Source organism: Simochromis diagramma, unplaced genomic scaffold, assembly GCF_900408965.1.
Source record: "Simochromis diagramma unplaced genomic scaffold, fSimDia1.1 OVJJ01000644.1, whole genome shotgun sequence".
NCBI lineage: Eukaryota > Metazoa > Chordata > Actinopteri > Cichliformes > Cichlidae > Simochromis > Simochromis diagramma.
Genome location: NW_024387201.1, coordinates 1,439,103 through 1,464,428, shown reverse-complemented (window position 1 = coordinate 1,464,428; position 25,326 = coordinate 1,439,103). Strand labels below are relative to the sequence as shown.

General features: G+C 42.2%; 1 protein-coding gene across 1 annotated transcript in view; it reads right to left on the bottom strand.

Annotated features, from left to right (window-relative positions):
- The window catches only part of LOC120745967 (2-lysophosphatidate phosphatase PLPPR4), a 50,025-nt gene extending 35,590 nt beyond the window's left edge, over positions 1-14,435 (bottom strand). The window contains exon 1 of the mRNA XM_040051201.1: positions 13,986-14,435. Within this exon, the coding sequence (XP_039907135.1) occupies positions 13,986-14,057 (72 nt within the window). The 5' untranslated portion in view covers positions 14,058-14,435. The remainder of the gene's footprint in view (positions 1-13,985) is intronic.
- Positions 14,436-25,326: the final 10,891 nt, after the last annotated feature.

Below are 25,326 nucleotides of genomic sequence, written 5' to 3'. Positions count from 1 at the left end.
TTGGAATAGTTGGGCACTTATAGGGCGGATATGGACATTACTTGTATTTTTAAGGACGAGAGCTAATGGTAAAGTGCAAACTGCATCCAGGACAGAAACAACTGTATTATGCTGCTAACACAACTTAGGCTCTTTGCAAGCACCTGCACAGACAGCATGCTAACGCTAAGCTAGCTAAAAACCAAGAGTTACGCTATGAGCAATATAATGAATTATTGTCTCCTTGGAGTGATTAACTAACGTACTTTGAATAAAAGCATTCTGTGTGATGTGTGTAATACATTTCTCTTTTGAGTAACAACCCAACACTGATCACAACAAAGAGGGGAAATACATCCAACACGCACAAACATTTGACAATACAACATGCAGATATTTGCACGTCTTTGAGAGTTACCACCATCACTAAGCAGCATATCAAAGCGGCACTAGTGAGAACCCAGTGACAATCGATAAGTAATATCGATAATGAATCAGACTCGCCAAATTCTTATCAATTCCCATCCCTAGTCAATACATCCTTCAAACGAGGAAGAAACCTGTGTGTTCCTTCCCCAGACTTGTACTTATCTTCATTCTCTGGTGTAAAAGTAAACTCTGTAAATCTTAGTCTTTGTCGCTCTGCTTTTGGGTGCATTTTTGCATAATGGCCTCACCACCCTGACAGAAACTACGTGATCAAGACTAATTCAATTCAATTCAATTTTATTTATATAGCGCCAAATCACAACAAAAGTCGCCTCAAGGCGCTTCATAGATACAGAGAAAAACCCAACAATCAGCATGTACATGAGTACATGCTGATTTTATTCACATAAATTGAATATCACATTTTTATGTTGATATGCACGTTCCACATATATTTTAACCCATCATTACAGGGTCTAAGTTTTAAGAATTGGCAGTGTTTAATTTCCTATAATTCTACACCATTGAAAGACGCCACAACAGATGGCAGAGACAGGGGAGTAATCTTTCTGTAAGTTTGCTTATTATATCCCCTATGAGCAACTGCTTTGGCAACAGTGGGAAGCAAAAACTGCCTTTGAACAGGAAGATACCTCCGGCAGAACCAGGCTCAGGGGCGGCCATCTGCCGTAACTGGGTGGGGTGAGGGGAGGAAGACGAGACGAAGACACGCTGTGGAAGAGAGCCAGAGATTAATAATAACTAATGATCACATGCAGAGTTGTATATAAACACATAGTGACTAAAAAAGAAACACTTCAGGCAGACTTCCGGTGATGCCGGTGAAGCAGCAAAACAACAAAGCGCCGCCACACAACACACGAAATAAGGGATGACTGAAGTCAACAGGCTGTTAAACAGCCAGGTGAACAGAAAACCTATATGAAATGACTATGAACAAAAAACAAAGCCGTATCTAATGCTACTGGAAGAACTGCAAAAGCTACGTAAAGAGAACCAAGATGGACACAACCACACAAAGATGTCACTCGAAAGACTGGAACAAGAGGTCACAGATATTAGAGACCAACTCGAAGAGCGAATTGGACCAATAGATGAAAGAACTAGCAAAAGACACAGTTATGCGACACCAGAGGGCGCTGTGATTCCTGCTACAAAACAGACTGACACGCAACAACATGGATTTTTCAGATTCCAGAGGGAAGTGAAGGAAATGATATGATCGAAATTAACCGGAAGCTGGATCACTGAAACTCCCAATGGAGATGGGTATCATCATTGAGAGGGTGCATCCTTCACGTGGTCCTCGACCTAAAGACCCCACGACGCCTCCTAGATCTATCATAGTGAGATGATAGATACAGGAATAAAAGACAAGATCATACAGCCAGCATGGAGCCAGAGACAAGTCTTTTTCAAAGATACACAAATCTTTTGTGACCACGACTACTCGTCCGACCTACAGAAGAAGAGAACCAGAATATATGAGGTTATCAAGCAACTTAAAAGAAAAAAAGGTGCAGGCGAAATGTCTATACCCAGCAAACCTGAGAATAAAACTGGATGCAGGAGAGAAGACCTTAGCAACACTAACAGAGGCTGCACCGCTGCTGAAAGAGCTCAGAGTCAGAACATGGTGCGACATCGAAGACGAGCTGAAGGAAGGTTGGACATGCAACAGGAAGAGCCAAAGAGACACAGCGTTGTCAACATCAGACCTAAGGGCCCTCGTGCAGGAAGAACTTTAAATGAGTTAAATGCTAGAGTGACTTGAAGGTACGCTGATTGACATGTAGAAAAGGAAAAAAGACAGAAGACAGAGGACATCTGGATATTTGTTCCTGCCAAAATATAGATGTAAACTGTCACATATTTACAAACATTATGCTTCATAAAGTCCAGGCGGAGGACGTGTAGGATTAATATGAGTGGACCACACTCATTTTTACACAACAGTGGGATATTGGTTATTTGTGCATTAAGCATTTTTTCCCACGAGAAGGAGGGTCACACTTCTCTGCCCCAGTATAAATGGGGTTGTCCACAATGTGGACGACTGGAAGCGTGGAAGCCCTGTTCTTTTTCCTTCTCTCTGACATGTTACAGACAGAGTTTACATTTTCACTTACAGACTAAGCATGTATACATTATACACATGTTAGAACGCAAAGGGGAATATGCCATCATGTGGCAAATATGACACATATGAACTTCGTTAGTTATAACATAAAAAGAATTAATAACCTAATTAAGAGAAAAAAATCCTCGGACAATTAAAGAGACTGCGGTGCTCTGTAGCTCTCATTCAAGAAACTCACGCATCTGAGACAGAACATCAACCAAGAATAGGATGCATCCTGCAGGAGCAGGACGAACAGAGGGGTTGCTGTCCTGTTTAACAAATGTGCTTATTACAGTAATGGAAAGGTTTTTCAGGATGACGAAGGCCGTTATATGATGGTAACTGGAACAACTGGAGGCTTATATGCTCCAAATGAAGATGAAAAAGGTGAAGGACTCTTACTTATGGCGGGGACTCCAACACTTTACCTTTCATTAATGCAAAATCTGACAAAAACCTAAAAATAGAAAAGGATTGGACAAAACATACTCTGGAGGTGTGGACAACAATAAGAAAAAAATTGGGGGGCTCTTTATCTGTCTCAAGTGCCATGCCAGTGAGAGGCAATGTAGAACTGTCCCTGTGTGGACAGCGGATTTAGTAGGTGGCCAATGCAGGCCTTAATACAATAAATCAACTCATTAATGGAACAAGTCATTTAACCAGCTTCAGGAACAATTCCAACTCCCCTCTAAACACGCATATAGATATCTTCAAATAAGACACTACATCCTGAACCACAAAGACAGAGCTTTGATTGATCCTAACAGCATAGAAGAAAAACATCTCCCAACTAAGGAACATGTTTCTCATAAATACAAAAGCCTTATATGAGTCCTGCCAAAATACAGGACATATTTAGGAGAAATGGGAACTATTGAGTGTTATTATCACTGATAATGTATCGGAAGAGCTGTGCAACCCCTGTCACAAGGGAATAAATGGTAAATGGTAAATGGCCTGTATTTGTATAGCGCTTTACTAGTCCCTAAGGACCCCAAAGCGCTTTACACAACCATTCACACACACATTCACACACTGGTGATGGCAGCTACATTGTAGCCACAGCCACCCTGGGGCGCACTGACAGAGGAGAATAAGCAGTCAACTAGTCAACTGTGGAGAGAATCTGATTGGAAATTTAAAATCTAATGTTTAATACACCTCTTGTTATCTCCCCATGTTATAAAAAACCTAAAATATAGAAATATGTCCAAATCCAAGGATTCTGGATAAGAATCAAAGAAGAAACAGAGAAAATCCTTCTAGTTAATTCTCCACTAAATGAGCTCGAGAGACATACAATCCAGTCAAAAACTGTATTCTACAGATACTAATGGAAAGAAACAAGCCCACCGTCCATAACAACGGAAACAGACTGAAAAGAGTTCACACAATGGAGCGAATGACAGCAAGCTTGTAACTGAAAATGACCAGATACCTGGGTGAATGAACAAGAATCCTGGAATGCTGTATTATAAGGTTGTAAATTCCCTTTATGATATCTTATTTTATTGATCTTGGTCTGGGATATGTTTGTTTTTTATGCTCCTTTGTCAGAGAATGTTAACGTTGTGTTTCTGTTGGATTATCACAAAAATGAATGAATAAAAACAAACCAAAGTAACACTTCCAGTGACATCATGGAAGCTAATTTAGCAAAACAGTGGTGCTCCACCAAACAGTGAGAAAAATAAGTGACATACATAATAGCAGCAAAAAATAAATACACTCCTACAAAATGACTACAACCATGAGACAATAACTCTGTGTACAGATACTTGGAAAGAAAAGGAAGATAAACAGAGAGCACCAAGCCAGCCTGACCTAATGCTACTCAAAGAGTTGAAAACGCTGCATAAAGTATATCAAGATGGGCATAATTACACAAAAATGTCTTGAGCGGTTACAGATATTAAAGACCAAATTGCTAAACACGAAGGAAGAACTGGACAAATAGAGGAAAGAGCTTGCACAGTCAAAGACAGTGATTTTGCACCATACCAGATTCACCATGATATGGACCTCTCCACAAACTGCAAGGATCTCCAAATCAGACTGAGATGCAACAACATTAGCATCTTTCAGAGTGAAGATCCTAATGTTTGATGTGAAGACTTTTCCAAGCTCCTTATTCCAGAGTGAAGATATGATCGGATTTGTGAAGCTGCTTCGGTAGAAAGTGACACAATTACCAGAAAAGGACATCAAAATCCAAGGTTTACAAAATGATCAGACAACTCGAAAGAAAAGATGTACAAGTGAAATGTCTGTATCCAGCAAAAGTGCAAATAAAACTGGACACCATCTTTGCAGCACTAACAGAGGCCTCGCTGCAGCTGAAGCAGCTCTGAGCTGAGACGCACTGAGCAGAAAGAGCTGAAGGAAGGCTGGAGGAGCAACGTTAGGACTAGAGGGACACGGTATTAAGGCCCGTTCCAAGAAGAAATATAGAGGTATGCTGAGTGAACTGAAAAAATTAAAAAAAAAATGTATAGGTTGAAAGACACAACAGCAATTGAACCAATCACTATTTCTGACTATACCCAGCTGTCATCAACATTAATACAGGACTACGGGACCATTTTAGGCTAAATGTTTCATTACTAACAGATACTCGGGTTAAACAAGAACTACAAGCTGCTTTACTGGAATACTTTGCTCGATGAAGGTAATGTTTTCCCTTGATGTGGGATGCAAGTAAGGCCACAGTAAGGGGGAAGCTTCTCTCTATTGGATCTAGAATAAAGAAACAGAGGCTCAAAAACCAGCAACAACTGGAAAATGAAATTAAAAAGAGAGAGGGAGCATAAGCAATATGGAAAGAAGGTACATTGGGGCGACCGTGGCTCAGGGGGTTGGGAAGCGTATCTGTAACCGGAAGGTCCCCGGTTCGATTCCCGGGCTCTCTGTCCTGGTTGTTGTGTCCTTGGGCAAGACACTTTACCCTACTGGTGTTGGCCAGAGGGGCCGATGGCGCGATATGACAGCCTCACTTCTGTCAGTCTGCCCCAGGGCAGCTGTGGCTACAACTGTAGCTTGCCTCCACCAGTGTATGATTGTGAGAGTGAATGAATAGTGGTATTGTAAAGCGCTTTGGGTGCCTTGAAAAGTGCTATATCAATCCATTATTATTATTTAAATAGCTATAAGAAACTACACAATAATTAGATGAGTCCCTAACATATAAGGCAGACAGCAGTCTTAGAGATTCTTTGTGTTCTTTTTGTCAGCAGTGGTTTTCTCCTTTGAACACTGCCATCAATGCCACTTGTCCAGTCTCTTTCTTGTTGTTGAACAAATAACTTTGACCTTAACTGAGACAAATAGCCTGCAGGTTAATGATGTTTGGATGGTTTTCTTGCCTTCGGATTAGTTGCACTCGTGCAGTAATTTTGGTAGGCTGGCTATATTTTCTCCTTTTATGGATTCTGACTGTCGCTGTGGTTCACGCCTTAGAGATGGCTTTGTAACCCTTTCCAGACGGATAGATGTCAATTACTTATTTCAACAACACATTTGTACATGGATGGAGAGTTCTACCACTGGGCAAATTGGTACTATGGATATTTCTGTCATATTAATTCCCCGTTTCTCAGAGAATAAATAGAAAAGAAAAAACAACATTTTCTAAAGCATCTAAAGCATCTGAAGCACCCAACTTGACACATATTTCAAAAACAGGCTTGGCTGTTGTACAGCATCCAGAGGCAAAGGCTTTTCACACTCAGCTAGAAGACAAACAGAATGAGTGTTACTGGACCATTTTAGTGATAGGCTAGTTTACCCAAGTAATGACTATTTGACTGAATACCTAATGAACACAATTATTTTACAGACAGTGATTAGTGAGTCAACTGAAGGCTCGCAAAGCGACCAGTGCTGTCAGAATGGAAGATTAGCAGAGTGATCGGAGCCAAGACTGTCTTGCATTGCTTATGCTGCCTTTCTCTGAAAAGCCTCGTCTCCTGTGGGATAGCTCAGCCCAGCAGAGATCCTCCATTGGCCTACATATGCAAACACTCGCTGCCAGCCTACTTTGTGTCTCATTGCCCTTTTCTTTTTGTCATATCATAAGTTTTATTTCAAAACTGCAAATAAAATTGATTGTGCCTTGCATTTTTTCTCAAAGTCTTATTTAGGAGCCCAGCAACCTCATGACTGAACTACTGCAGAAGCAATGGTTTCTGGCACAACTTCACCTACTTCCAAGATGCATTAAAAAAAGCCTGTCACCATGACCCTGATGAAGGGCACGAGATGAAATGTGTCAGTCGAACAACAGAGTTGTTCTTTATCCTACAAGTGTTGCTGAAGCTTTTCTGTGGCTGTCAGCTGTGTTTGTTCTGGCTTAGCTGCAGAAGGAAGAAGTGTGGCTGTGATTTAGCTGAGAATCTCCTCTCCTTAGATAACACATGTAGGCCCACGACATGCACATGGAGGCAGAGCACACAGTTCAGTTCAATTCATTTTTAATTATGCAGTGCCAAATCACGGTGCTCTTTATATTGTAAGGTTAAGACCCTACAATAATGCAGAGAAAAGCCCAACAATCAAATGATCCCCTCTGAGAAAGCACTTCATGACAGTGAGAAGGAAAAAGCGTCTTTAACAAGAAGAAACCTCTGACAGAGGCTCAGGGGCCAGTTTGGGGTAACAGGAGGAGGAGAACATGCTGTCGAAGAGAGAGATTAGCTCTGTAGCTAGAGATGAATAATAACTAATGAGTAGGTAGCTGTGAGAATCTCTACAGAGAGACTGCTCCTTGGCTGGGTCATAGTATGCACCCAGCAGTATTAGGTATGCATGCAAAAAGTAACTGAACTGTACAAAACAGTGAAGTGCTCTCACTCTTATTGAGGACGACCCACAGTAGCTGGATAGTTGCTACAGTATCCAATCACCAAACTGTGCAGGCAGCATGATTGCATTAGTTGCAGCTTCCTTAAACTTTGAGACTCATAGACTAAAAATACCTTTATATATACTTACTTATACTTATATATATACTTTTTGATTTTTGTCTGTGTTCCCGTAAATATTGCTTGGCAATCGCAGTATTACAGGAATCAAACATTAATCTTTTAAAATCCACGAGGCTTAGTGAAACTTCCTGCTAATAATGACTCACGTCACCAGGAGAACATTCAAAACAGGTTGAATCTATTTAGGTTCACAACCCACTTTCAGTTTACTGTCAAATAACATTTGGAATAGAAGTCCAGCTGCTGTCAGCTGATGCTAAATAATATCTGAAACAGAAGAGGAAAAGCAAATCAGATGTGACTGCCAACAACAGTAAACAAAGGAGGTGGAGCTGTTCTTATCGTGACAAGAAAAAGAATATTGCAGCAACTTCAATCAACGAAACTTTGTTCCTCGTCTCCAAGTCTTTTGTCTGTTTTTTGTCTTAACAATAATATTAAGTTCATATGTAGCTTGTACTGATGTCTGTGTCATCTTTGCTTGCACAAACTTCCAGGCCTGTGCTGTTCTCTGAATTTGAGGCTAACAAATGTTAGCTTGAAAAAGACGTGCAAATTAGATTAAAATACCCATAAAAAGTCAACAGTGCTCATAAACTAAAGGCTTGGAAGCTTGAACTGTCCCACTACAGTGTAATATGTTGAGTTATGGACTGTGCAGTCACACCAGTGAGCTGAACCAAACCTCAGCGATATTTACATCTACATAAACGTGTTAATATTCAGTAATCCTCACTGAAATTCTGTAGGAAATATTTAATAAGCACCGTGTCTGTTTGAGCTCAGTGACCTGCCCAGGCTGTTCTCTGCGTCTAGTCCACTGGCCCAAGCTGGATAAGCAGTTAAGATGAATGGATGAAGGGCTAAATAGACTGTTTCCACCTCATTCTGCTCTGTGTGTTCCTATTATTAGACCAACAGATGAAGCAAGCTGTTTGAAAGCACAGGGGTGTCAGGTGTGACTGGGTGGCAATGCCAACTGTTTCCATGGCTGATGTACAAGAGCCTCTTGGCAGAATTTGAGGCTGCAGTAAGTCAGGACTAGCTGTGTGAAGTGCACACTTTTAATGGCACATAAAATAAATGTTGGCAGCTTTGCTTCACACATACGCTCAGGACATCTGTCTAAAACAACAAGTTCTGTTTTTAGCCACCGAACCACAGAACCTTGAAAAACATTGTCAGTTTTTAGCATTCTGAAAAACCTTTGGGGCAAACTTAAAAGACCGTGTTAAGCACATGTTAGACTAAAGCCGTGATAAAGCTGACTATGTATTATTATTATCATATATCATTTTTATTGAATGAATATTGAGGGAAATACTTGATAGCATCAAAGCTTAATGAATCCAGATAGTTTGCTGTTTGACATGCAGCCACATAATAGCTTGCTTTGCAGTTTGCAGGCTGAGAAAACAGCAGACGAGGAGCACAGAGCCAGGCTCAGTTTGTCACACAGTGGAAGACAACAGATTCTCTGTTCCTCACATTAAACAAGCTGTAAGACGAATACATGTATGAAGAGCTTCTCCAGCGTTACACAACCAGAATAAACACCACACTGTTCCTCCAAAGCAGGCAAACTCTCCTCTCAGGTGTCCTGGCACACACATCAGGTTCCTGGGGAGCCTGATGAGTGTGCTCCATGCTCTAGTTGGAAATAGAGCTGCAACGATTCATCGAGTATTTCAAATAATTTGATAATAAAAAATTCTCGACACAAATTCTTTTCTTCGATGCTTCACTGAAGGCACGGCTCTGTGACGCGCCAGTTTTAAACAGAAACACTGATAACACAACGGCAGCAGACGTGATGACACTTTCACAGTTTAACATGGAGTCGGCGTTTGTTTACGCACCGTGAAGAACAAAGAGGCGGAGCCATTACTGAGACCGTGATCTCAAGCAGAGTGAAGAAAACATGTTTCTAGCCTCCAAAGCAGTCGCGCTGTTACTGTGCTCACCATTAAAACCTTGACTAACGCTAACAGGACTCCTTCATCAGAGCACCTGATCCACCACCGTTTGTTTTACACAGAGAAAATCTGCAGCAAAGCCTCCAGAGCTGCATTAAAACACGCAGATGAACTGTGATTCTCTCATAATTGCACAAAACTGACTCACTCGATTAGCATTAATGCCCTGCTTACTGTCTGCCCCTCAAATGTTTTTTCCTGGGGTAGAATGATTGTACAATATTCATGTTCAAAAAGAAAGTGGGTGAACAAGGTTCACTTTATTTTAGATTTATTCTAATCCAGCGGTCCCCAACCCCCGGGCCACGGACCGGTCCTGGTCCGTGAGCCATTTAGTACCGGGCCGCGAGAGCTGAGGCTTTGGTGTGAAATATGGTTTTCAGGGCTTTTATCATTAACTCGGTGTCCCTGGGTCTTTTCCCGTCTGTTATGAATAAATCTTCTTCTTTTTTTTTGGTACCAGTACTGGTTTTATTTTGTTGTACTTATCTGCGACACCTTAAAGGGCGGTGCGTGAAAATATTGTCAGACATAAACCGGTCTGTGGCGCAAAAAAGGTTGGGGACTACTGATCTAATCCACACAGGGTCAGAAGTATACATACAAATATATACATGCATTCAAGCCTTTCAGTAAGTGGCGCTAAAGGATCTACGGTGTCTTCTAACTTGACCAAAGTCTATGAACTGCTCATTATTTACCACAACTACTCGTTTCTCTTTGCAGCGTAGCAAGGATTTAACAACAGTCATTGGACTGACTGGTATTCACAACAAAAGTCAAGTCAAAGAAGCAGAATTACAAATTTACACTAGTTGGTAAGGTCTCTTGAAACTCTTCCTAAACAACTGCAGATTCCAACATAATGAGTTCAGACAAATGTACATAAGCACACCTTTTCCAGGGTCAAACTGCAAACTGCTCCAAAATCCACTCCTCCAAACCTCAACTGAACATTTGCAGTTCTAACGATGACACGAGAATTGAGCTACAACGGCGAGAGGAGTAAAAGCGAGGCTTTGAAACCTAAGAAAACTGTTCCAGCTGCCGAGCACGGTGGATCATGCTCTGGCTGTCTCAGAAATTTGAGTGTTATATTTGACAGTTCAATGTCGCTTGACAAACACTCCAAACAACTGTTTTTTTCATCCAAGAAACATTTCTAAACTCAGACTGCTGGTGTCAAAGGCAGAACCTGCTTTTATTTCTTCTCGTTTGGATTATTGTAGTGGTCTTTTTACTTGTTTCAAATCAGCTTTGGATCGCCTTCAGACTGTACAGAACGCTCCAGAATCCAGTTTTGGCTTCTCTTCATTGGTTGTCAGTAAATTTTAGGTTTCATTTTAAAATTGTAGTTTTATCTTTTAGAGCTCTGCACAGTGAAGCTCCCCAGTTTATCTCTGACCTGCTGAAACTTCATCCTGAGCACTTAGGTCGTCAGGTCAGAGGTCACTGTTGGTCCCGGGCACCAAGGCTGTGGAGCTCTGTTGTCTTTAGGCTGTACAGACTCCATCGACTCTTTAAAAAGCAGCTGAAGACATTTCTATACAAACAAGCTTTTACTTAATTTTCTCATTGTTTTATATTATTATTTATATTTCTGGTTGTATTGTGAAGCACTTTAATGACATATAAATACGTTTAACTCACTTACTGTTTTGCTCCCAGTAGGATCATGCTCTGGGGCTGTTTTGCTCCCAGTGGTACTGGTACATTGCACAAAGTAAACAGGAGGAGGAGGACTCACATTCTTTGTGAATTCTCCAAATTCTTCAACTTCACCTCAAATCAACAGCTAGATGTTTTAAGCTTTTGAGCATATGTGAATTAGAGAAACTCCAACATTAACTAAAACTTATGCTTTCAATTGTTGTTGTTTTAAGTATTAAAGGTGAATGCTGTACAATCAGTCCACCCTGCAAAGACAAGACTTCAAAGAAATCATGTGAAGCTCACATTAGCATGACATGCATGCCCATGATCGGTGTACACATCATTCTCACCACAACAATAAGTACGAGGGACTTTGTTCTTTGGGCACAGTAAACTTTCAGCACTGACCTACTTTAAGCCTCCTGCTGTTTGCAAAAATAGAAAAGCAAAAATCCTTCAGTGAGCTGCTTCAGTGATTCTAAAAAGCTCGAGGCTGACTTTCACTGTTCTGCCACATTAACTGCAGTGAGGTCGCACTGCTGTGTGAATGAAAGATTCCCAAAACAAAATCCAGGGAATCCCCTGACAATGTCACTGCTGAGAGAGACGTTCATGGAAACGTTGCAGTCATTCCAGAAATACCTATCACACAGTATTAAATGGAGTCATATATTATACATAATGCTGTATAACTGTAGAGCCAAAGGCCAGCAGTGAATTAGGGCATGCATAAAGATAGCAGTGGGGGAATGAGCAACGGCCAACAGAAGCTGCATGCAGCGCTTCAGTGTTTGAAATCACCAGTTCATTTTCATTATCTTGTAACCGACCTTTTAACCTGATTTTCCTGATATAAATGTGTGTGAAAATAAAAATGCATCGCTACACTGTTGGCCTTCATCTGCTTCTGTCATGGCTGCACTAAATGCACTAATTTGTCACCTAAAAATGGTAAAAAAGAAAGTGCACCCCCTTTCAGTTCTAAGGTTTTACTATCAGGACATAACAAGAAATTACAAAATTTGATAGATTAGGTAAATACAACCTGAGAACAACAACACAAGTGAAATTACACTGTGTCATTTTAACAAAAACTAAGACACAATGCAGGGGGACTGTGTGAACAACTCAATACACCATAATCCAGCAGCTTGCAGAACTCTTCCTTTCAAGTAGTTGTTTTCTATTCAGTTCATTTTAATTTTATATATACAGTGCCAAATTATAACAACAGTCGCCTTATATTGTAAGGCAAAGACCCTCCAATAATACAAAGAGAACAGAGAAAACCCAACAATCATATGACCCCCTATGAGCAGCACTTTGGCGACAGTGGGAAGGAAAAACTCCCTTTTAACAGGAAGAAACCTCCAACAGAACCAGGCTCAGGGAGGGGCGGGGCCATCTGCTGTGATTGGTTGGGGTGAGAGAAGGAAGACAGGATAAAGACATGCTGTGGAAGAGAGACAGAGATTAATAGTAACTAATAATTAATTAAACTAATAATTAAATGCAGAGAGGTGTATAAACACATAGTGAGCAACACTCATTTTGATCCACTGTTCTTTAAAACATTGCTTCGGTTCAGTGAGGTCTCTAGTTTATCCACAGCTTTCTTGACTCCTCACCACAGCGTTTGAGGCTTGAACTCCTCGTAATATCTTGATTCTTTCCATTATCTGATGCCAGTGTGCTTCAGATCGTGGTATTATTCCTGAGAAGTAAAGACTTACAATTGGCAGGTGTACTTTCTTTTTACTGACTAAACTTTACAGCTTCCTAACATGCACTTATATACTTTTTCCATAATATTCTGCTTAAAGCATTTTTGTGTAGACCCTGCAACTTGAAATTTTGACTCTGATCTCCTTTTGTTACAGTAGGCAGGAGACTAATTCCAGGTCCTTAGACAAAGGTCTTTTTGGTTTAGGGTATATTATACGTCTAATGATTCCCTTAGATGTATACTCACAGCCTAAAAACTATCCAGCAACTAAAATGTTTTAAATTGAGAAGGAGTTAAAACCAGCGTGTTTTCATTTTGTATTTCGGGGGTTGGCTGGAAAAACGAATAGCAGATGACGATTCTAAGTTGGGCTAAAAACAGCAGCTGAATGTGAGACTGTGCAATGATTTCTGCAAAATCCGATGATTATGATATGTATCATTCAAAAAGCAAAAATCACATATTTCAGAAATGTTGAGGTCTCATAATTGATGCTCATGAACCCAAACACTTAAAATGTAATTTAAAAACATTTGTTTTCGTGGTTTGCATTTTGCTTTCTATTGGATCCAACAGAAAGCAGAAAAAATTAAAAATAAATTAAGAAATGATGCTACGTTGTGATATTGTGTGTATTACCACGGTTGATTGTTGAGATGTCAGCGTTTTACTGTGTGAGCAGCTAATATCATACATATTAGAAATATAAAATTCAATAGCTGCAGCTGCACAGCTACTTAAAAAATAGAAAAAAGCAGCAGCCCATTGGTTTTTACTTGACCTATTTTGATAATGAGAACAGGTGGCTGTGCTGAGCACAAGCAGAGGGGGTAAAGGGGGGATGCTGTGCTTTATCACATACTTTAAGTGGATGAAAATCTCGATGAAAACGTGCGCGCCATTTGCTCATCACAGGCTATTGCATTTTAATGCTGACCAATTAGAATTACCTATTTTTATATAGCTTCATATAACGCACCTACTAATAGAGGCTCGTGTATAATAATGCAGCTCTGATATAAATACGATCAAATCAAATGACATCCTCGCTGTAGCAGGCGTTTGATGGAGGTACAAAGCAAAGCCTGACTCACCTCTACGAAATAGAAGCAGGGCAGCAGGCTAACACTGTCTTTAGTCTGGATCCTCTTCTCTCGTACAGACATGGTCGGCCTCTGAACGTCCAAACAGATCCGAGATGTAACGAGGAAAGAATGGCTGCGCTCCTCCAGGCGTCCTGCTGGAATCAGGAGCGCTCCATACCGCTGTGTATAGCAGTATGCGACAACCGCTCAGTGTTCAGCACGGGGACCCGATGCTCCCTCCAGCGCGACCCTTTATACCTGCTGGTGAGCTGCTGGTGAGCTGCTGGGAGCGCGGTTCTGTGTGTTTCTCTCCGCTTGCTGTCAGGTAGAGAACAGCGCCTGAGCAACAGAGCGAGAGGAGGAAAGAATGGGGGGGAGAGCGCAGACGCACTGAGGGCTGACGGTGGACCACCAAAGTGGATGTGCATGCAAAAACGTCTGTTTCACATATTCTTAAACGTAATTTGAATGCTGTTTTGCCACACGCTGCTCACGCTTAGGTGTTATGGCATCATTTGTGGTGATTATGGCGCATAAGCAGCCCTTATCTGTGCGACTGTTCCTCTGCGTTTAAAACACATCGTAAAGGTTTCCCTCTTTGCTTTCCTCATATTTAACGTCACATCAGCAGCGACATCAGAGGCAACTTTATGTATCTGAAAGCTGTTCCTAAATAATGCCAAAACTGGCATTTCCAATGTACGTCCCCCAAAATCAAATTAAGCCCGATATCGGCTACGGATGTTAAATTCACGTTATATTTTGGTACCATTGACGGATATTTTCCGTTTATATTAACAGTTAGAGGGACTTCTTTTTACTGTAACTCATTAAATGTACGTATTTATATCCTTAAACACATATTTCCACACAATTACAACCTAATGCACCATTTGCTCACAAATTCTTAAATGTAAACTTCTTAAAATAATCTGTGCTTTGTAAACAGCAACATTTGTACAATTAATGTTAAATATCCTTATATAGTTCTTGAGTTGCAGATATCAGATTTCAGTGTTGATTCAACAGAATTGCCTGATACTGATTTAACATAACGACACCATCCACCTCGTCATAAAACGAGTAAACAGCTAACGCATGAACAAAATAAGTCATCTTTAAAATTTGAGCATTTTTATGTTCCTTGAAATAAATGTTTCTTTATGTGAATACGTTGATATACATTCATTTAAGTGGCTCCGACCTGTTTTCTTCAAACAGGATACCCGACAATCCCAACATTTACCAATATAATAAAAACAATATACTATAGACATAATAACATCCAGAGTAGCTTTAAGGTAGGATCGCTGCCTTGTGGTTGCTGAGCTGATGATACAGTATATGTAGTCAGTTATGGTCAAAGTTTTTTTTTTAAACTCACCTTTTATTCCCAAATGAAATCAGACTGAGCATGTGTGCTAGATTAACACTGTAGGGTCTTTACCTTCAGACAACATTTGTTGACTGCTAAGTGGTGCTATATGAATAAAACTGAACAGCTCCAAAGGTGTTCCTGAAATTTGGGTTGATTAGAACAGAACAGATGTCAGCAGAAGGCTGACAGGACTTTTACCCACAAAATAAACATAAAGTACAGAGAAAAAAAACATTTAAATAAAAAGAGATGAGGACAGATTACTACACCAAACCATAAAAACACGTTTACTGGATTTGTTGTGTCAGGGGTGGAACACTTCAAAGAGACCCTGAATCAGTGTCCCCCTAGATTCTCTTCCCTTATTTAAGTCACAGCTCAAAACATACTTGTATGGCTTACTCACTTTAATACAGATTTTGCTTGTTGTCAAATCTTGTTTATTGTTTATTGTTTTGCTATTTTAATCTACTGCTTTATTGATACATTTTTCTCTTTGTAAGGTGACCTTGGGTTTCAGAAAGGCACCCTCAAATATAATGTATTATTATTATTATTATTATTATTATTATTATGCGGACTGTCATAGACCAAGATGACTTTGGGATACCTTGGCATCCACCAACATGCCTGACGGACCTCAGCTTTGCGGATGACATCGCTTTGTTTGCTGATATCTGGAAGAATATGAAGACCGTGACATGAAAACTTGGAGCAAGAGGCAGCCAAAGTGGGCTTGTGGATTAGCGGGAACCAGATCAAGGTTATGAGGATTGGTTACATGACGGCACAGGATCCCACAGGTAGGACAGCAATCTCTGGAGGAGGTTAACCAATTCCCCAACCTGGGCAGCATCCTTGCAAGCGACGGAGATACTGATCATTATGTTGTATGTCGGATTGTGAACGTGGGTACGGTCTTCCAGAAGCCCGGGGTCTTTTGGAGTGTAATTTGTTTCATAGTTGGATGCCTGACTGACAACTGTATAAAACAAAAACTACACACAATATTCGAAGCACATAGCGCACAGTCGTAAATTCCCCCTAATTTTGGTATGATCCGAGCTCAGGCACTAGGCGACTGAGCACAGCCAGTAGCGGTTTTTGATACGGGCGACACGGGCGGTTGCCCGGGGCGGCATCGTGGTGGGGGGCGGCATCACGGGCATCGGCAAAAAAAAAAAAAAATGCTCGTACTCATGCTGCCCCGACGTCAGCCAGCGCATATTGGGAATGGTACAGGCACCGATCGGTTTTCTATCGCCCATTTGCTGGGAGTAAGGGCGCCCTCCGTTTGCGAGGTGCGCCTGCTGCTGGCGGCACAGGGAGGAGGGCGGGGCGGCGGAGGATTCACTGGTGGCTGGAGCGGCGTCTAATAACCAACCAAAATAAAACAAAAATAAAAACAAACCAACAAACACGAAAACACCAGACATCATGATACAGACTTATAATTTGCACCGATGTTTTTTTGAAATTCTATACGGGAAAAGTGAGCGCGAGAGCCCTCGGTGCGCCTGCTCGTTGCTGAAGTCAAAGTAAACTTTATTGTCATCTCCGCTACATGCAGTCCAGCATATAGAGACGAGACGACGAGGCTCCAGTTACAGCGGTGCAAGTAAACAAACAATAAATATAAGAAGAGTAAGAAAATAAATATACACTTTAGGACTCGGGGTAAAGGGATCAATAACAATTTAAAATTTACAGTTTGATGATTTAAAGTCTCGCACACAACACATCGAAAGGGGAGGGGCCTGCTTCCAAATAGAGCACATTTCATTCAACAATGTTGTAAATCCAAGCCCATTATGTATTCATGATTTGAATCTTGGGTTGTACGAAATCCCAGAAATAAACCCTAGACAAAGTGAATCTGTGAACTAAGGTGTAGGTTCATACTGGAGGGCAAAATTAAAACCAATGGAAGATGGACAAGAAAAGTTAAAAGCCATCAGGTCCTCAGTTTAGAAAAAAGAGAAAAGAAGAGGAGGAGAAACGAGCAAAAGATGCACACTCAAAAAAATGAAATTGGATGATTGTTACATGCATAAGATCCAAACTTGTAATTTGAACTAAATAATTCCATGTTTCTATGGTGAACGTAATTAAATCATGTAGCATCTGCATGAAATTCAGCAACTTAATTTGTTCTTCTTGAGATGACATCATACAATCTAGTAAGAGTGGCTGGATCCAGGCAACTAACCGCTCTTACTAGATTGTATGATGTCATCTCAACTGTCCCCTCCCTCCTTTTCCTCCCCATCCCCGGCTACCTCCCTCTTCCCGCTCCACCACACTCACCCACACAGGTAGGGCCTTGGGGTGCGGGTGTGTCACAAGGGTGCAGGGGAGACACCCCCCCCCCCTCTGTCCCCTTCTGGCCACCTGTGCCTCAATTTTATCTCACAACTTAGACATCCACATTACTTACACTCTCATAACACACACATATATATAGGGCCTTGAGGGTGGGCACGTTAACGGTGTCCAGTGGACGGTCTGTGTATTCAACCCCACCTCTGGCGCCGGTGCCCACCTCTCAATTTTAAACCCATGTAGACATTGAGGGTTCTCGGGAGGGGCCGTGCTAACACCTGCTGCTCTCTGGCAGCAGCACCATGCTCTCCCTTGTTTTAAATGCACTTTAGAACAACACGCAGCAACACTACACATGAGTGGGAGGAGGGAGGTATGGGGTCTTCACACACCCCCGTTCTCTGCTAGCCATTGGGGCGGGGGGGCTGGGAGGAGATGTTGGCTGTCCGATTGGCCTCCCTGCTGCTGCGGAGCCTGGGACGGTTTGCTTGCCTCCACCCCGGGGGGAAGGGTAACATCTCTTGGGTCTGGGTTCTGTTTCCCCCTCTGGGGGCGAGGGTACCTGGACCCGGGGTATAGAGTATGTTTGGGGAGTGTGATTGTGTGTACATGTCCATTTATGTCAATCCTTACGTTGGGTGAGTGCTGAGTGTTTGTATATGTGTGCATGAGGGTGGGAATGCATGTTTGTGTCTGTGTGTGCCTGTTTGTCTGTGTCTATATGTCAGGTCAGGTCTTAGACTCCACCTCTCTGGGAACTCCCAGGCCCTCCAAGGCCTATCTCCCCTCACCACACTCCCTGCCGGTGACTGATGCCCTCAGGGGTCGGTGCATTGGTGGTTCTTGGTGTCCGGGGCTGGGCGCTCAGGTATGTACCGGCTCACTCCCGGTGGCTACCTGGCGGGGCCTGGCGCCTGTTGCTCGGTCAGGCCTCCTCCGGGGTGCGGGGGGCCCTCGGGCCTCCGGCCTCTGGGCCTGCGGCTCGGTTCACTCTGGCACAGCTGGCTGGTGGCAGAGCCGGCGGGAAACGCCGGTGCAGCCCCCTCTAGCTTCTGCTCGGTGGCTACTGGGTGACGCCTCGTCTGGGGATCCTCAGCCCTTCCCATGAGGGTGGCACGGATGCCCCTCCGGTGGTCCTCCTTGGGCTCTCGCACTCTGGGGCCTCTGGATGTCTGGGGCCTGGATCTCCTCCATGCCTGCTTCATGCCCTGGGGGGCGGGGCTATGGCTCTCTACATCCTCTTGCAGACCATTACACGTGGAAACCATTTGAATACAAGCGCGCTGATCCACACAGGTGTGCACACGGGTGTTCACTGTTCGTAGACTTAAATCACATCTTTCTTGGCTGCTACTTCAAAGCACATTGTGCGCTGTCTGTCCTGCGTGCTGCACAACAACATTGAATATTTAGTATTTACTGCTGTTTAAACTTAGCTAGATTAATGCGATGGTGTTGTGTTTAGTATGTTGCTTTGGTTTTTTTTTTTGCTTGTTTTCTATTCTTCTTCTCTCAACAGGTGATCCAGGAGATTTCCCCCCCCCCCCCCCTTCTCACTGTCCCTCTGCCCTTCTGTTTTTCATTTCCTTCCTCTTTCTTTCTCCCTTTCCTATCCCTCACTCATGTCTGTCCCGTCTGTAACATCTGAAAATAAAATATAATAAATAATAAAAACAAAGGTCGATCAAATGGACCAATACGGCAATGCCACGATGATCCATTTGGCAAAGTAAATCCATTGGGTATCCTTGTTGGTCTTCAGACAACAATTCTGACGGCTAAAGAACCAAATGGGACAGGAAAAAAAAACAACAAAAAACCAAAAAACAAATTACAAGTTTGGATCTTATGCATGTAACAACCATCCAATTTGATTTTGGGGGTCGGCTCACGAAATTCACAAGATCACATTAGATGTCAAACCACAGGAAAATCAATGGGGTTACAAGAGGAAGACAACCACACCACGTGTATGCTGTTACTATTTCTTATGGTTTAACTTGTCAAGAACAACAACATAAAGCATCATCAAGCATAGCTTTCCTACTTTTGTTAAGTCTGTATTGACACATTAATGCCATGGTGGTTCGTGCTGTTGCCTCAGAGCAAGAAGATCCTGGGTTCAAATCCACAATGTGGCGAAGTTTGCAGTGGGTTCTCTCTGCGTACTCTGGTTTCCTCCACAGTTAAAAGTCATACAGTTGTAAGGGTAACTGGTTATTCTAAATTGCCCAAAGGTGTTAAAGTGCAAATGATTGTTTGTCTCTGTATGATTGACTGGCGACCTGTCCAGGATGTTCCCTGTCCCTCTTGCCCTATCACTTCCACAGCCCAGATAAAGCTAAGAAGATGGATTGGAAGCTGCTGTAAATCCATTGATTTTTTTTGGTTGAACATTACGTAATATGAATACAACATGTACTACAGACATAAGTTACATTTCATTCATTCAACAAGATTATCATTGGTGTAACAAACAACTATTTTACTAGTTCATGTAACAAGACTGATTTTTGATGTGCCAAAGTGTTTAAACAATATAAGATGGATTTAAATAAATTTAATTAGACTAACGTGGTGCAAACATGTTGATTGAACAAAAGTCAAATTAATTGAATGTTAATGTTAATATTATGTTAAAACTACACACATATATCGTGTTGACACAACACAATCAAGATGGATTAATATAACATGATTTGTTTAGATGGAATATAGGTGGCAAGATAAAATTACGTTCATCCAATGAATTATTTTTTGAGTGCAGGTAAGCAGATGTGTGATTGGATGATGGCAGGTCATCCTGAAACAATCAGAATCAGAATACTTTATTAATCCCTAAGGAAATAATGTGGGTTACAGTTGCTCCAAGAAGAAATGGTAAAAATAGTAACAGTAACAAACTAAACTCCAAACAACACATTATGTTACAGATTTTAATATTAATGAGTCATTGTCAGTTGTTGATTTGTCCTGTTCTCATTGTATGACGAATTATGATGGCTGTTTGGTATCTGTTTGCATACTATGCATACTCTCTCTCTTCATATGTGTGTGTACAATAGTTTTATGTGAATGTACAATCCTTGTGTTTTATGTGTGTGTGTGTGTGTGTGTGTGTGTGTTTGGGCGAAGGGGGTGGGGCGCAGAGGGAGTGTTCTTGAGCAGGTACCAAAGCAAATCATTCGTACTGTACAAATAATGTAAATATGACGATGTATCACAAAAGATTGATATCAAACTGATCACTTGCCCCATATTACGTTACTTGCTCTTCGAGTGAATCAACAAATGGCGAAATGAAAAGCCGAACAACAACAATGCTGTTTCTTTAGAGAGTCTTAGCTTACATGTGTGTTTATTTCATATTTTCAGTTGTTACCCTCCACAGCTAAACACAGCACTCTAAATTAGTTTCAGTTATGTACTGATGAACACAACAATGGCCTGTATTTATATAGCGCTTTACTCAGTCTCTAAGGACCCCAAAGCGCTTTACACATCCAGTCATCCACCAATTCACACACTGGTGATGGCAGCTACATTGTAGCCACAGCCACCCTGGGGCGCACTGACAGAGGCGAGGCTGCTGGACACTGGCGCCCCCGGGCCCTCTGACCACCACCAGCAGGCAACGGGTGAAGTGTCTTGCCCAAGGACACAACGACCGAGACTGTCCAAGCCGGGGCTCGAACCGGCAACCTTCCAATTACAAGATGAACTGCCAACTCTTGAGCCACGATCGCCCCCTAACAATGGACATAAGGAGCTTCTGTCAAAGAAAAAACTCTGGTAGATGTTATTTTATATATTATGCTTTGTATGTTGTTCAGTATATTTCTATGCAAAACAAGAGGAATTTCAATACACAGCAGTATATTCACAGTTTAAACCAGATATTTACACTTAAACTTTTTTTTTTTTACTGTTAAACATCAATTTAGAGTAAACTTGTTTTGTTTTAGATAAATATTGAAATATCTTTTGAATTAGTTAAATGTCAGAATACAGAGAGACAGAGCTGTCTATTTTTTATCACTTTCATCAAATTTAGGAGTACATATACACTAAGTTTATTGTTAATTAATAAGAAACTCCAGACGATTCCATTCTGAGCTGAAGAAGCTTCTGATTGGTTAGTAGAGTCCATGTGAGTAAACTGGTGGCACAGCTGTGGATGCATATAAGGCAAAACACAGAGCCTGTTTCTGTGACATGGGAACATCAAGAGATGTCAACCAAAACACCAGGAAAAGAATTGTGGAGCTCCATAAGTGTGGCTCAGTTTGAATACAATTTGGTGCCATTTACAATTAAGAAATACAGACAGTTTCTCTCTTTACTCTTAAAGTTAACAAATATGTTTTTATATTTATCTAAAAAAGATAAACATTTAGTCTGATTTGATGTTAAAATTAAAAAAGTGTTTTTATCTGAAGAGTTTGTAAATATCTGGTTTCAACTGTATATTTGATGATGTTGGTGATTGGCTTGATTGTCAGCACAGAGAGAGAGAGAGGAACAGAGAGAGAGAGAGACACTTTTGACTTTTCACACAACTTTATTTACACCGAATTAAAAACAAAAAAAACTAACACAAAAATGCTACCACATAATCACAACATCCATTGTACACCAAACATTGACTAAGGTACCCAGCACACACACTCAAAAGTTAAGCACAAGTATCCCATCCGCTCCTACTGAACACGAAACCCTTCCAATGCCCCACACAGTGTCAAAGGAGTCCAGACTGTCAGTCAGAGAGTAAAAAGCATGCTCTACTCTCAGACGGGATGCCAACAGGCCCTTCAGACTTTGCACAACATCAGTCCAACCCTGACCCAGCACCTGGTTCTTCCTAGTCTTCCATATTGCCAGCTTAGCTGTGCCAAACAAAAAATTAATCAGAACCAAGGTCTGTCTCTTCTGCACTGAATACTTAGGGCCAAAAACAAATAAAGGCACAGAGAAAGTCTCCCCTAAAGATTCCACCCACTCCTGCAACAAAGAAAATAAACCCACCAGCGGACAACAGACCACTAAGTGCTCCAGCGTCTCCCTGTCTGAACAAAAAGGATAACCCTCCCCAGTGCTTGGGTCCAGGTGGGCTCTGTGTCTGTTGGTGGCTATTGCTCCATGTATAATCCTCCACTGGAGGTCAGCCATCCGTTTTTCAACAGGAGGCTTATACAGGACCCTCCACCTGCCTTTAGGGGTAGAGACCGAAGCAAAAAACTCAGTCCATCTTGACTCCCGGATTCCAACCAGAGAGCGGAAATTCAGCACCTTAACACAGCATAAATAAAGCTGCTTCTTGCCACAAGAGCTGAAACTATCCAGCACTGGTGTCCCCAGGGAGAGCAGCATGCCACTCCCCTCAGGCTGCTCCTCAAAGGCAGGACTGACCATCAATGAAGGGAAAACATATTCGCTGTCATCAGCCCATTGATCAGCCAGGACACGGTCTCCAGCAAAGTCTCTCAGTGATGGCGACAGAGATTGCCAAACGTCCTCCATAATTCTCTCCAGCACTCTGTAGGACTTAATGCCTGTGACACCACCAAGTGCACCCAGAGACATCCTTGTAAGATGACCCAGTTTGACAACGCCAGCCTCCACAAACTTGCTCCTTATTGTAGCAGAAGAAAACACAGTGCTGGGAAAATAGTCATTAAAAAACAGCGGCTCCTCGAAAAGCCACATCCCAGGTCTGGGGTCAGGAGCACGAGCGACCTTCAGCGCCCGCCAGGCGTTCACCACCGAGCTGTAAAATGGCACAAGTCCAGACAGATCCACCTGATCCAACTTCAGAAGAAAGAGGAGTTTATCCAATCCAAGCCGGCCCGCTCTCCTAAGCAGCACCTGAGCAGAAGCCAGCCAGCTGTGACCACAGCCACACAGCAGCCTCTGTGCCGTCTGCAGTCTGAAGGCTGCTGTTCTGGACAAAACATCTATTAGGCCTTGTCCCCCCCCCCCGCCACAGGAAGATACAGGCCCGCCGCACGAAGCCAATGCTGTCCCGACCAGACAAACTTCACCAGAAGCCGCTGCACTTCTTCCAGAAGACCGGGTGGTGGCACTAAAACAAGCAACCTGTGCCATAAAGATGAGGCAACCAGATTGTTAGCTACTAGAACTCTACCCCTGTAGGACAGGTAGGGGAGCAACTGGTTCCATTTAGACAGCTTAGCCTCCACCTTTTCCCGCACTCCCTCCCAGTTCTGCTGCACAAAGTCATCACTCCCCAAGTAAACCCCAAGAGTTCTAATGCCCCTTCGACCCCAGCGAAGGTTCCCAGGAAGCGTGGGAATACTCGACAAGTTCCACTGCCCCACCAAACAGGCCTCACTCTTATCCCAATTAACCCTAGCTGAGGAAGCGTTTCCATACAAAACCAGACATTCCTGCAATTCCTGCACATCCTTCTGATCCGTAATAAAAACATTAACATCATCAGCATATGCCGACACAATGACAGGAGGGCTCTGAACCATATCTGGCAAAGAGAAACCCTTCAACTTGCTTCTCAGTCTACAGAGAAAAGGCTCAATAGCAATGCTATAAAGCTGTCCAGAGATAGGGCAGCCTTGTCTAATCCCTCTCCGAACCGGCACAGGACAACTCAACCCTCCTCCCACCTTCACAACACAGCAAGCATCGCTATACAACAGCTTCACCCAAGTCAGAAAACTCTGCCCAACACCAAAGGTCTTCAAGGTAGAAAAAAGAAAATCACACGGTCAAAAGCCTTCTCCTGATCAAGAGAAACGATGCCAACTTTAGCATTGTACACTTCACAAATATCAAACACATCTCTCATTAAAAACAAGTTATCAATCACAGACATATCCGGAATACAGTAAGATTGATCCACACCAATCAGCAGGTCAATGACCATTTTCAGTCTGTTCGATAAAACCCTGGAAAGAATCTTGTAGTCTGCACATAAAAGGGCCACTGGTCTCCAGTTTTTAAGAAGGGTCAAATCTCCCTTCTTTGGTATGAGAGAGATAACTGCACACCTGCAGGAAGCTGGAAGTATCCCTTCTATAAAACATTCCTTAAACACGTCCAGCAGGTCCCAACCCAGAAGACTCCAGAAGTGCTTAAAAAAGTCTGATGGTAAACCATCTATTCCTGGAGCTTTGCCTGAAGCCATCTGAGACACCGCCGCAGACAGCTCATCCAAGGTTATATCCCTGTTCAAAACGTCCCAATATCCTGGGCTCAGCTGAGGAAGCCCCTGCAGAAGGTCCGAAGCAGAGTTCACATCACAGCTATCCGCACTAAACAAGTCCGTGTAAAAGGCCACTGCATGCCGTCTCATCTCAGCCGGATCCGTGGTCACTCTTCCATCTGAAAGCTGAAGACACACCATTTGCTTTCGGTGAACCAAAATGTGATGTCCACATATGTGGACGCCAGGTCCTAGGAGGTTAATTAAGTTTTTTTTTTTTTTACAATAATCTTTTATAATGTTTTTGGAAACCATGGCAAAATATAAAAAGTGTCTATATATTTATTAAAACAGTGTGGATCATCTGTGTTAAATGGAGGAATAACTTGAGTAAGTAATCAGACCTGTTCTCAAAGGCAAAGTGAAAATGCGAGTCAGCACTACAGACCTTTTCTCTCTTTCTCATATTT